Raw genomic sequence first — 13,080 nt, 5'->3', positions numbered from 1 at the left:
AATAGCTATAGGTAGATAAATTCAATGTTAACTCTGATTTTTACAAATCTATATACATATCACAGCTAAACATGATATATCAGCGAATGTCCACAACAATAAACAGCAATTAAGAAACCGAAGAACTGAGTTTTTATTCACGCTTCCGTATTCCAAACTCTTTACTTAATGTTAATTTCAATTCCATAGTAAGAGAAAGCAGCTTTTTGCATTTCCCAAGTATATAGTACAATTTCATTTTTTGCCATCATCGGTGTCCATGTCTCAAAGGGAAAACAGATTTATTATAAAGTTAACTGGTGTTTAAGAAACCAAACTGCCATGGATGTTGTCCAAGAAAGACTATATCAGCCTCCACTCTGCACCAAGTCATCACATAGGGAGGACCAGCACAGCAACCCAGAGCCCTCAGGGAGCGAGGGTTGTAAAGGTACCAGGTTAAGAGAACCATCAGAATAGCTCATACTCTAAAATGTCCCTGTGTCCTTCAACAAAGTCTAACAAATATGACTTAACCTTTTCTTAATGACATGGGACATGAAGAAAAAACAATGTTGAAATTAAGAGGACTGGGTTTGACTCACTGGGTCCACAGACACTGGGAGAATGGTCTTAGTCCCTCCCTGCAGCTCCCCGGGCTTGCCGTCTTTGCAATAGGATCACTGCACTCCTCAGAGCTGTCTAGAAGATCAGGTAAACAGCACACATAAAGTGCCTACACAGCACCCTGGTGCCTGCAGAAGGTGCTCCGTGAAATGTCAGCCCCTTTCCTGTCCCCTCAGTACACAATCTGAACAGATGAGTTACTGCTGTATGCCACAGGCTTGTCACCCTCTCTGTGGACACACATGTCAAGAATGGGTCACGGGGCAGAATAAGTGCAACTTCAGGTCTGTTCCTAGGGCTTGCTTTTAAAAAAAAAAAAAAAAAACAAAACACTTACGCCACATACCTAAATATTTTTTTCTCATTTGGCCTTCTTTTTCTCATAAAAGTGGAATCTCAGCACGTGACTCCTAGGTAATGGGATATGGGTGCCCTTCTACAAACTTTTTCTCTCTTTCCAAGCAGTTGTCCTATCCTTCAAAAAGTCAGGTTCCTTCTGCTATCTTCAGTTCACATTTCGTATAAACTGAGCCATTCTGAAGGAAACCACAAAGCAATCACGGCTGACAATAAGGCGACCACTGCTGGGCTGAGCCATTCTGAAGGCCAACAACAGGAGCAGCCCAGCCAAACCTCATGCCTTAGGAAATTAAGCCAGACAGTTATCGTTCACAGAGTTGCCAAAACATATTCCTAGTGAGGTGAGGAAATAATGGGTTGTATGCTTTTTGGGTTACAGATGTAAAGAAAGATACCAGCTCTCAATTGTGTCTTGTGTGTATATTGCTCTCTTCACACCTGAATTACAGTCACACCCACATGTACCCATCTCTAAAATAAGACTGGTAACCCACAGCTCATACTTCACTGGAGGCAATGGGGAAGAAATGGTAATTTCCAGAGAACATCCTGTAAGTCCCATAACAATTTTAGTGATAAACAAATTCAGCTTTCAAACCATCACGTTCTAATCTAAATACTTGAGACCCGGACTGTGAGATATGTGTGGAGCACAGGGTACCAAGATGCTAGACACAGCTTTTTGGAGCTTTAAATTTTTTTGCTCTTGTTTTTAAGCCAATAAAGCCACGACTGAGTCACTAAGCTTCAGTGGAAACAAGGAGAATTCATATTATCTTGTAAACTCTTTCTTGTATGACAGTTCTTTAGGATATTTTTAAATTGCATCAGCAAGCCACTGAGCTAAGATTAAAATACTACGTTCACTGGATCATATTTAAAATCAAATTGCTTTACTTACCTTTCCATCACTTCAGTTATAAAATTACGTAGACGTGAAACTTTTTTTAAGAGCAAAATGAATAACAAGATAACTAAATCTCATACCTCAAAGATAATCCCTCTGATCAGGTGCAGTTAAAATGTTAAGCCTGGCGGATCGCGTTTGGTACCATACCTGCCCTGTGTAGGCAAACTCCAGCGCCTGCTTTAGACCAAGGCTGGTCACACCATGTAAGTTCACCTCGTCAGCTCCACTTTCCACCATACAAAGACTGAACATCGCCTGAGGTGGGAGAGAGAGAAAGAGAGACAAAGAGTCATGGCACTTAAAAGCAAAGGAGTATGACAAAGTCCTAGAGAGACGATGAAAGAAAAAAGTTTTCCAAGTTTAAGACTGATCTTGGTGTGTAAAACACTTCCACAAAGCTTCATTCATACAAGCCACTGCCAATACTTGGCTGTCTAGACAGTGACAGTAACACACAGACAGTGCAAATCTCACGCACAGTCTCATTGAATCCCAGAGCTGATCCCCGGGATGACAGTGTTCAGGCTCACTCACCGAACTCATCCTCTTGATCCTGGGGTCTCACCGCTACCAGGAAATGTGTAGCACCCGCCAACATTCTTGCCAACAGGACATGGTGGCAAGAGGCACTTTTCTCTCCCGAGTTCTCTGCCTTTTTTCTGCCTCATCTCAATGACACACCTCCTTCCTCTCATCTGCCATATATCATATTCTATTCCAGCGTGTGTGGTTCTCAAAGTGTGGCCCCAGGTCCAGCGATATCAGCATCACCTGGGAACTTGTGAAAGCGCAGACTCTCAGGGCCTCAGCCCAGACCCACTGAGTCTGAAAGTCAGCCTGGGGCCCAGCAGTCTGTGTCGTAACAGGCCTCCCAGGTGACACTTACGCTCACTCAGGTTTGAGAACCACTGTCTAAGTTATTCAGTGAAAATCAATTTGCTCCCAAACCAGTTCTCCAAATGGCCAACTTATTGAAAATCAGTTCTTCCACTGAACGATCAGTATGTCAAGTGAAAACCTGAAAATGAAAACTTGCCAAATAAATCAAATGCATGGGTTCTCCCCCCAAACCCCCCAAATAAACCCCACACTAATTTGTACACCTTTAACAAGTTTGACTTAACAGGTATAAAGAGAATATTCAATTTTGGTTACTGACGATGAAATACACTATTTAGAAAAGTACAGTATTCTGTTCCACAATATTCTATAGTATACCATGCTATGTAGTGAAGAATTAACCTTACCCAAAGAGACGTCTGGCCTTTGCCCTTGACTGGGAGGTAATTTACAGGCCCTTGGAATGTCTTGCCTGACAGGAGTATCTTTGCTTGCCTGGGAACTTTGCCTTTGACAATCTAACAACACAATTTCTGATGGGGGCTTTGGGCCACACTATATCAATTCTGATCACCAGAAGACTGGAGATTAAAGGCATTACTCTGACCTCCAGGAGAGGTTGGACACGAATGGTCAGTCACACAAGAAGTTTGTGATTGCACCCCAATAAAAACTCTGGACACCAAAAGCTTGAGCAAACTTCCCTGGCTGGCAGTCCTCTGTGCATACGGTCACATAGCATGGTCAGGAGGAGGTAACTCTGTCCATGACTCCATGGAGGGAGGATGGCCAGAAGCCCCACATTTGGTTCCCTTCTGGACACTGCCCTATGTGTCTCTTCCCTTGGCTGGCTCTAATTTGTATCCTCTCCCCGTAATAAGCCACATTTGTGAGTATAAAAGCCTTCAGTGAGTTCTGTGAGTCTTTCTAGCAAATTACCAAACATGAGAGCAGTTTCAGGATCCCCTTCAAACTTGCAATTGGTGTCAGAAGTGACAGAAGTCTGGGGGGACTGTCCCTTCAGATTCTGCAGTTTGGCTAACTTCATAGAAGTAAAACAAACAAAATCCTAATTTTTTATTTTAATAAATTTATTTTTGATCCTCACAATTCTATACATTTTAAATTAATATGTGTAGAATAGGTGGTATGAATTGATGATCCATTATTCTTTCTGGCGATCCTCATTTCCACCTCACTGCCTTAGAGAATTTTAAGTTTTCATAATGAATAGGATTCTCTTTGATAGCTTAACATAGTTGAAATTTTAACTTTTAGGAATATAAAATTACCGCTCTTGTCATTTGAGAAAATTTCTAAAGAATATTTTAAATGCTTACAGTTTGATAAAATAAAAAATAACATTCAAAATATCATAAAGACATTGACAGTACTTAACATGAATAAACACAATTATATTTGAAAAATAGCAAACATTTAGAATATATTTAACTTTAAGAAATTTACTTTATCATGAATAAACAAAATTGAACCTTACTTTAGAAGTCGTTAAAGGCAAATGAGTCAAGATAGTAAATGTGGCAACTAGGTTAGTCAGTGAGCTGGTCTGGCTTCCCACTGATGGCACCAGCAGTTCAGGTACTATGTGGCAGGTTAAGGCACTCGACTCGAAGTCACATAATACTTGGTATGGTGGAGCACAGGGATTAAGGACAAATTTGCAACCAAACAATCCTGGGTTTGAACACTGGCTAGTGACTTTGGACAAACACATAACCTCTCTCTGACTCAGTTTTCTTATCTGAAAAATGGGGCTAAAAATTATACCCACTTCATGAACTTGTTTGACGATTATATGATAGTACATACTAAGTATTCAGTACAGTTCCTGACATATGACAAACTCCTATAAAAATTTATATTTTGAGATAACAATGAAATAGAATGAAATTTCTTTTATGTAGTCTACGGTTAAAAGGATTTATATGTTTGCAGAAGTATCAGTTTCTGTTTTGTTTTGTTTTTTAAGTCAAGTGTGGCTACTGATAAAAAATAGTAAGAAGAAACTGACTTTAATGTTAAATTGATCCTGCTAGAAGATGGTCTAAAATTCCAAGATTAAAAAGCACAGGTTGGGGCCGGCCCAGTGGCGCAGTGGTTAAGTTCACACGTTCTGCTTCGGCGGCCCGGGGTTCGCCAGTTCCCGGGTGCAGACATGGCACTGCTTGGCAAGCCATGCTGTGGTAGGCGTCCCACATATAAAGTAGAGGAAGATGGGCATGGATGTTAGCTCAGGGCCAGTCTTCCTCAGCAAAAAGAGGAGGATTGGCGGCAGATGTTAGCTCAGGGTTAATCTTCCTCAAAAAAAATAATAAATAAAATTAAAATTAAAAAAAATTTTTTTTAATTTTTTTAAAAAGCACAGGTTACAGTAAAAGAAAAAAAAGCTTTTAATTTCTGTAATTCTGAATTTGCTTCTAGACTTCTTATAACCACTATGAAAGCACCTGAAAGAGATTTTCATTGTTTTCAGTGTCTGCTTTTTATTATACAGGTGTTTCAGCTTTTAATATTCACCATATTAATTTCTTTTCTCAGATCTTCCAAGTTGTAACTGCTCCTGCTATGGTGACCAGCTGCTCTCCATCAACCCCATACTCAGAGCAGGACAGAAATGACTCAAACTGCAGAAGAATTATCTGGGTTAATGAAATGGAAAGACTACCTGAGAGCAAAGGTTAAGTAAAAGGACAGCTGCCAAGGGAGCTTTCTGAATCTGCTTTCCTAGGGGTTTTTCCAATGCAACCAGGGTGATACTGGCACAGAACAGGGATCCTCATCCAGGGAGTGTGAGCTCAGAACTTGACGGCTGGCTTGGCAGAGTTGGGGAGACAACACAACCCCTTAAACAGTGCACACGTATATTTGTACATGTTTGCATAAGCAATAAAGGAACACCTCATGGGTCACTGTGCTTATATTATAGGGCATGATTCTAGAGCGAAGGAAGAGAGTATTAATTTTACTCCATTTACATAAGTATTTGGATCATTACAATGAACATGCATTACCTGTGTATCCCCAACAACTGCCTTTTAAAAACTCTGTTTTACTTTTAATATTCAGAACTGTGCAGAAAGACACATCTGATTCAAATCCTGGTTCTATAACCTACTAGTCATGTGGGCAATTTACCCTGAACACATGACCTTTGGCTAATTAACTCTCTGAACTTCAGGCCCCTTGTTTGTAAAATGGAGATGATGCCAACCTCACAGGGTTATCTTGAGGTTTCAATACAATTATGCTTATTGTCAAGCCTAATACCTGGCACACAGTAGATTCTTAATAAACAGAAACTGTTATTCGAATTCAGGCTGATTGTCTTACCCTCCCATGTCTCCCTTTGATCCCAGCTGGAATGACAGATTAAAAAAGCCCCCTCCCTCTCCTCTGTCCAAGTCCATTCCTCTTAAATACTTTGCAAATGACAACCCCACTCAAAAGCCTTATGTCTGGCTCAGGGCTTCACTCTCACCACACTCTCCTACAACCTACTTTAAGGTCTGACCCCATCATAAAAACCATCACCACCATTTCTATAAACATTTAACCTCCATTTTGATATCATATCAAATTGTCTTAGATATTTAACATTACAAATCTAACACTTATAATTTTTAAAAATTAGAAAATTGGGTAATTAAAAGATTTAAAAAGGGGAACTATTAAATCAAGGTCAATGTCTTGGGTTTAATAAATTTTACAAGGCATCTCAACTAGGAAAAGGTTCAGTGGATACCACCAAAGTAAGGAAGAAGCTGGCCATTTGACATAGTGAAACACCAGCTGCCTAGGCTGCCTGAGCTTATAAAACAATGTCTGGAGACATGCTAGAGCCCAGGGGAAGGACAAAGCCTCCTTTAGTAGCAAAAGAGGTGATGAGACCAAGAGTGCTATTTTTTTTTTTTTTTTTTTTTTGCTGAGGAAGATTCGCCCTGAGCTAACATCTATTGCCACTCTTCCTCTGTTTTTTACGTGGATGGCCACCATAGCATGGCTGATGAGTGGCGTAGGTTCGCACTTGGGATCCAAACCTGTGAACCCAGGCCGCCAAAATGGAGTTCACTGAACATAACCACTAGGCCACAGGGCCAGCCCTGTGGTGCTATCTTTTAACACCAAACTCCTTGAAAAGGTAAACTGTAACCACCATGAAAGTGGGCATCATGTTTTCCTCATTCACTGTGGAGCCCTTAGACCCTGGGATTGCAAGCACGTGATAAATACAAATGAATGAATGAACCAATAAGCACTTCAAAAATTCAGCTGCTCTTCAAAAATTCAGATGATGTCCAGCTCTTCTACATTGTTGTGAACAAAAATAATTAATTTGACATAAGAAAGAATTTTCTGGATCTGAGGTGTTTTAGACACTGGGACATAAAATAGTAACTAAAGTTAAAGAGAAGGAGTATTTACTATAAACTAAATACAGATGAGTTCAAAGCTGGACATTTAGAAAAGAGTAAGAACATACAGCAATGCCCTCTATCAAGCCAGAACATTCTGCCAAAGTATGGGGTAAGGTTCTGCTTAGAAATCTGAAAGCGTTGCACAGCCTCTTCCTCGGTTCACCCTGCTTGTCTCTGGGAGAGCCTTGGCCAAGCGGAGATTTACAGCCGTCACAGTTCACTCTCGGCTGGTAATGTGCTGCTGCCACCACAAATCTTTCTAATTGAAAACTCAGTTTGTGAGAATACAATCCACTTTAAGTGCCTACCACAGACAGAGCTGTGGATTTACGGTGTGTTATTCCTCCTGTATTTCACACAGAAATGACAAAAATGGAGTCCTAAAATCACAGGACATGAATTAAGTTTCCTGGGTCACATCAGCCGTCACGCAGTCACAAGATGAGCTGCAGGCAATTTTAGGTGAGTATATTATCTCACAAAACTGACCGACGGAAACTGTACTACATCTTCAAAGATAAGCAGAACAACAGATGATAGACTTTCTGAAGCACGTAAAGTTAGTGAAATAGGATCTTTTTCCCCGGTAAACTATGCGTACGTAGTTTTGGAGTTGCACCGGAGATGGGCAAGATGCACTGTGGATTCCCATTTTATCAGGAATCCAAATGATCTTACAGGTAAAATAACTGGATTGTTCTGGCACATTCAACCCTTATCGTTTATGAGAGGGTTACATAAAAGCAAACAATCATGTTTAAGGAAGTTATTGAAAAAAAGCAACTTGCAATGACTGCTGCACATCCAGAATGATCCCCTCCATCTTTCACACGCCCAGTGTTACATAATTAGTGATGTTTACAATGCCCATGAGGGAATCCAGAGATTCGAGCTAACTTCTGAATCAACAAAGACTACATTTGGTTCAGTTTAGTGTTCATGGTGATTATCCTTTATTGCATTTAGGTTATACCTCACATACAGAAGTGGTAGTGAATTTCAGTTAATGAGACTGTTCAGTTAACCACAATAGCCCATTTCCCTGGCATTAAGGAGAGAAGGGTCCTGACCACAGCTGAACTGGACTATTTACCTTCTTTATCTCAAAAGTGCAAAAGCAATCCAATCCATTTGGGGAGCTTAATGGCCTGAAAGAGTCGGGAGGTTTGGTTGGAGGGTTTTTCCCCTATATATTTACAGACGTTTTAATTCTTCCTCAAACAGTATAATAATACTCAGAGAATAAAATATCAGGACAAATTGAAACTAAAATTATATTATTCTAAATACAATTAGGCAGCAAAAATTAATATTAATGAAATACCAGTTTCTCCTCACCTTAACCATATAAAGAAAAGTCCATCTTATATACCAAAAACTGTGAAACATATTGGTTTTCCCAGCATCTTCAAATATGTAGCTTGTTTATTCAAACAATCCTGCTGTATTTCACAGCTTTCTTCTTGGCACAGTTGCTTCTTAAATTAACTACATGGTGATAATAAGCCCTTCGAAGTCAGCATCATTATGGTTTATCCTATTTCTCTTTAGAAATACCCTCCTTCTGGATGTGGCTATGTTTCAACTACTTGGATCTTCTAGGGGAGCATGGAATGGAATAGAGAAAGGACATGAATCATGCTGGTTTTTTTCTTAGCACAAGATATAGTAAATGTGAAGGCCGGAAACTGTTGCCCATCACGAAGTCAGGCTATCCTTAAACAGTATTTATCCTTGTCGCTTGTTACACCCTCTGGAAAACAGCATCCACGCTTCTGGCTTTAGCCTTGGGTCACCCTCTCAGATCTCTTGGCCTCTGCTCATTCCCCTGGTGCTTCTGTTACCTCCTAGGCCATGGCTATATCCCTCGGGTATGGGATTTCAATACTTTACTACCCACCATGTAAAGAAGTCCATTCTTTGATCTTTAAATATCTTTCAGATACTTAGGGATGGCACTTTTATTCTTCCTTATTGGATGTATTTGATAAGCCATTACTGAATGAATCTTTCTTGTGTAGAGACCTTTTGGTCTGTCCTCACATAGCAGCCAATGACACATCCTGCCTTTTAAAATCTACTAAGGACACACTCACTAAGTCCAAATCTGGATTTCCTGCATGCTGACAGCTCTCCTAAGACAGAGTTTGGGGCCTGCACGAAGGAGTGACTGAGCAAACGTGACACAGAGTCTGCATGGATCAGGGGAAGTAGCTGTGAAGAAAGAAAATGTTTAGAGGACAGTCATAAAAAGGTTTGAAAGCCTCAAGAGGAAAAGAAAGGTGGAGCACCTGAGGAGTCATCTGAGAGATTCTGTGTCAACTGAAATAGGAGAGGCACTCCGGGAGAGGTCTGTGAGCAAGACACAGAAGAGGCTCTTACACGGCTTATCAAAGCCGCGCCAGATGTGTTTAGGTATTGCAACTAAAACTCAAGTTTCTCTTCTGTAAATGGGATTTTAAAACTGGAAGGTACATTAGAGATCACTGGCCCCTCGCTCCTCAAGGTGTGGTCCCTGGACCAGCAGCATTGGCTGCTCACGGGGAACCTCGACAGAAATGTAGAACCTCAGACCCACCTCACCCCTACCGGACAGGGAGGTGGGTTTTAACAGGAGCTCCAGGTGACCCACACGCACACTACAGTCTCAGAGGCACGGCTGGAGTCAGCCCTCCACCCCTCGCGGCATTCTTTGCATATCTGAATATTTGAAGTGATGAGACCTCCAATACTTTACATGAGAATGCGAAGTATTAGTAACACCTTCAGAATATTGAATCATAATCACCCTCCTGTTAACTTCCTCCCCTTGGTGCTAGTAGAAGACCAATAAATTCACTCTCCCTTTCCGCTAAGTGGTAACAACTCTTACGCCTCCTATTGGAAAGAGCACCTACTCCAAATTCTCTGAGTCAAAAAATTATCAGCAGAGCCAACGTTAGAAATCCTGTAGTCCAGGCAGGAGGCCTAAGTCCAAATGCCAGGGAAAGAGGACTGATCCCCAGATTTCGGGGCACAGAAGCTTACTGCTTACAAAGCAAAAGTTAAAGACCCATAGTTTCAAGAACAAGTCCTTTGAAGAAGAAAATCACCCTGTGTTCTTGGATAGTGGCAGCGGTAGGAACGTCGAGGCAAAGCCATCACATCACTTCTCTTTTCTCAATTACTCTGGTTGACTTTCTCTGGCCATCTCCTTCTTATCATATTTCCCTGAAGAGGAATTTCATGTGGCCACCTCAGAGGTGATATCGACACTAATCACTCAGATCCATTCCTATGGAATTTAAAAAGTAGATGCTCTTAAGGAGTCTCAGTTTGCCATAAAGAATGATGAGGCAGCTTCTTGCCTGCCCAGCCTGATGTTGGTAGTGGCTGCCTGCAGCCCTGCTGAGGGCTGAGGACACATCCAGGCTCAAGTGAGAGTGGTCAGGATCTATCACAATGGCTGTCATGGGTATAAAAATACTTTATGGGTATAAAAACCTTTATGATGCAGGAGCAGATGAGTCAGCGCTGCATCGTAAAAGCATGCATATATCCAAGTACTACAAGACTGTTTCTGTCCTGGAATTCAGGACATCATCACATTAAATGTTTCCTCTTTTCTATAGAGAACTTTCTGGAAGAATGTTGAAGACAACAGTGTGGAATCTCCTCATTTATCACTTATTTTTCTACTCTTTTAAAACCCAGGGGCCAGCCCGGTGGCACAGTGGTTAAGTGCGCATGCTCTGCTTAGGCGGCTCGGGGTTTGCAGGTTCGGATCCCAGGTGTGGACATGGCACCGCTTGGCAAGCCATGCTGTGGTAGGCGTCCCACATATAAAGTAGAGGAAGATGGGCACGGATGTTCGCTCAGGGCCAGTCTTCCTCAGCAAAAAAAAAAGGAGGAGGGGAGGATTGGCAACAGGTGTTAGCTCAGGGCCAATCTTCCTCAAAACAAAATAAAACCCAGTGTAAGTTAACAATCACTCTGAAAATTTTAACCCAAAATTTCAACAGTTCCTCTTTTATTCTAACGTCCTCTCTTCATATCTTTTCCTTCAACATGCTAACATAAAATAAGGCGCGTAAGACTATAATACAGCAGGCCAGTCCAGCTGTGGGCTCTCTCTTCAGTCTTTCATTTTATTCATCACTTTGGTTTGACAGCTGTTGAGTCAGGCAATGCACACTGGAGCCACTCTCCCATTAGTAGGTGTACACACAGATGAAGGCGAGAGACCCAGCTAGCACAGTTCCACCTAACTCCATTAGTTGCTAAGCAGCCACTTTGCTGGAACCTTCCTGATCCAAGGCAGATAGGCCAGTTTAGTAGAACTGTTTGGATTATCCCATATATTCAAGTTCACTCCTCCTGCAAACACATTTGATGTTTTGTCCAGGCTGACTATGTGCTAAGTCTCCATATCTTAGAAAATGGCAAAAAAGTTTAAGAATAATCCACAAGAGTTCAAACACCTTTCAGAAGTAACTAGATGAAGAACTTTTTTTAATCCTATGCAAATTTACATATACATATATATAATTTTAAAAGTGATATGACTGATTTGATACGAAAATCTCTCATCACTTTAGAGTCACAGCTCTCTAAATGAGAAGAATACTGGTAATTCAATCTTTCAGGGATCCAGGCATGCAAGCCCCAAATCCAGTCAACATCAAATGGGCTAATTAAAAGCAATTGATTCAACAAGCAGCTGGCTCATCCCACAGGTGGACAATTCATTTTGAATCAGTTTCTTATAAAAATGATAAACTGAATCAGGGCATATCTATAGATCCCAATAATTCTTTACACCAATTCATCAGATTCACATGATCAGCTGTCTTGCCCCTCTTTTATAAAACATCTGTCTTTGCTCAATACTCAATTTCTAAAGGCTTAAAATTTTCATCAGCTTCATTATCCTTCAAATATATTCTTGTTCTTTCAGACGAAGCTAAGGTTGACTGTATCACTGCAATTAAATAAGCATGAGTGAAATTGTGATTTAAGATAAAACTTAGTATGAAAGTTATAATTTTAAAAGCACAAAAAAGATATGGCAGAAAAGTGAAATAATCTTTCAACACACACTTGAAACAAATACATATAAAGAGCTTAACACAATGACTGCATAGAGGAAATGATAAAAGTATTACCCATTATTATCACATCATAAATATTTTTCTAGCTTCATAGTATTTATATTCAGTAGAAGTGAATCTGTTTAAATGAAAGAATAAAATGTGGACTAGGGTTCACCATTCTCCATTCACTATAATGAACACAGTACACTATCAACACAATAATGAAAACAATAGTCATCTAATCTGAAACGTTAATGATTTCTCTGGCAGTGATGCAAATAATTTTAAAAGGGATTGTGACAATAATTCTTTACAGGCTCTCAGCTTTCTATTTAAAAAAGAAATAACATTTGGCCACTACCACTATTAACTGGCAATTCATCTTGAGTTGACAAAGGGAATTCTATTTTTAATGAGTGTGTTCAGTTGTAAAAGGAAATTATGAAGCCCTTTTAATTTAAAAAAACAAAAACCCATACACCTTTTGGAACTCACAAGGTCCTAGCCCACAGTACATCTAAAATCAGCCTTCTCCTAAATTACTCCACCACTGCAGCTTCTCTAACAGGCAGATGTGTAGCTGTTCATTGTCAGCCAGGCAATTAATGCTTATCGAACATCACCAGATGTGAGGCTCTGCAACAGACTGTCTATAAAACGTCAGATTGACGGCTTAATTCGGCTTTGCTGAGTGTCAAGGCCATCATTAATGGTGCTATTTTTTTTCTGGTTAAATTTAAAAGCTATTTCAAGAGGCCTTTTCTTGGTAGATATTAACGAAATGACTACTCATCAGACACAAGTTGCAGAATGCCAACATCTACTCATAGACAACAACTGATTATGACTTAGGTGA

The 13,080-nt window shown here is 40.4% G+C and overlaps 1 protein-coding gene across 9 annotated transcripts in view; it reads right to left on the bottom strand.

The window, feature by feature from the left end:
- The window catches only part of KLHL32 (kelch like family member 32), a 196,561-nt gene that overhangs the window by 103,805 nt on the left and 79,676 nt on the right, over positions 1 to 13,080 (bottom strand). For all 9 annotated transcript variants that reach the window (XR_002810886.2, XR_011422105.1, XM_014734212.3 and 6 more), the window contains exon 4: positions 2,024 to 2,131. Coding sequence is in view for 3 of the 9 variants with exons in the window: in XM_014734212.3 (XP_014589698.2) it covers positions 2,024 to 2,131 (108 nt within the window). In the remaining 6 variants the exon portion in view is untranslated. The remainder of the gene's footprint in view (positions 1 to 2,023; positions 2,132 to 13,080) is intronic.

The sequence above is a fragment of the Equus caballus genome, chromosome 10, assembly GCF_041296265.1.
Source record: "Equus caballus isolate H_3958 breed thoroughbred chromosome 10, TB-T2T, whole genome shotgun sequence".
Classification (NCBI taxonomy): domain Eukaryota; kingdom Metazoa; phylum Chordata; class Mammalia; order Perissodactyla; family Equidae; genus Equus; species Equus caballus.
The sequence above is the reverse complement of the archived record's forward strand: the minus strand, read 5'-3'. Positions and strand labels throughout refer to the sequence as shown.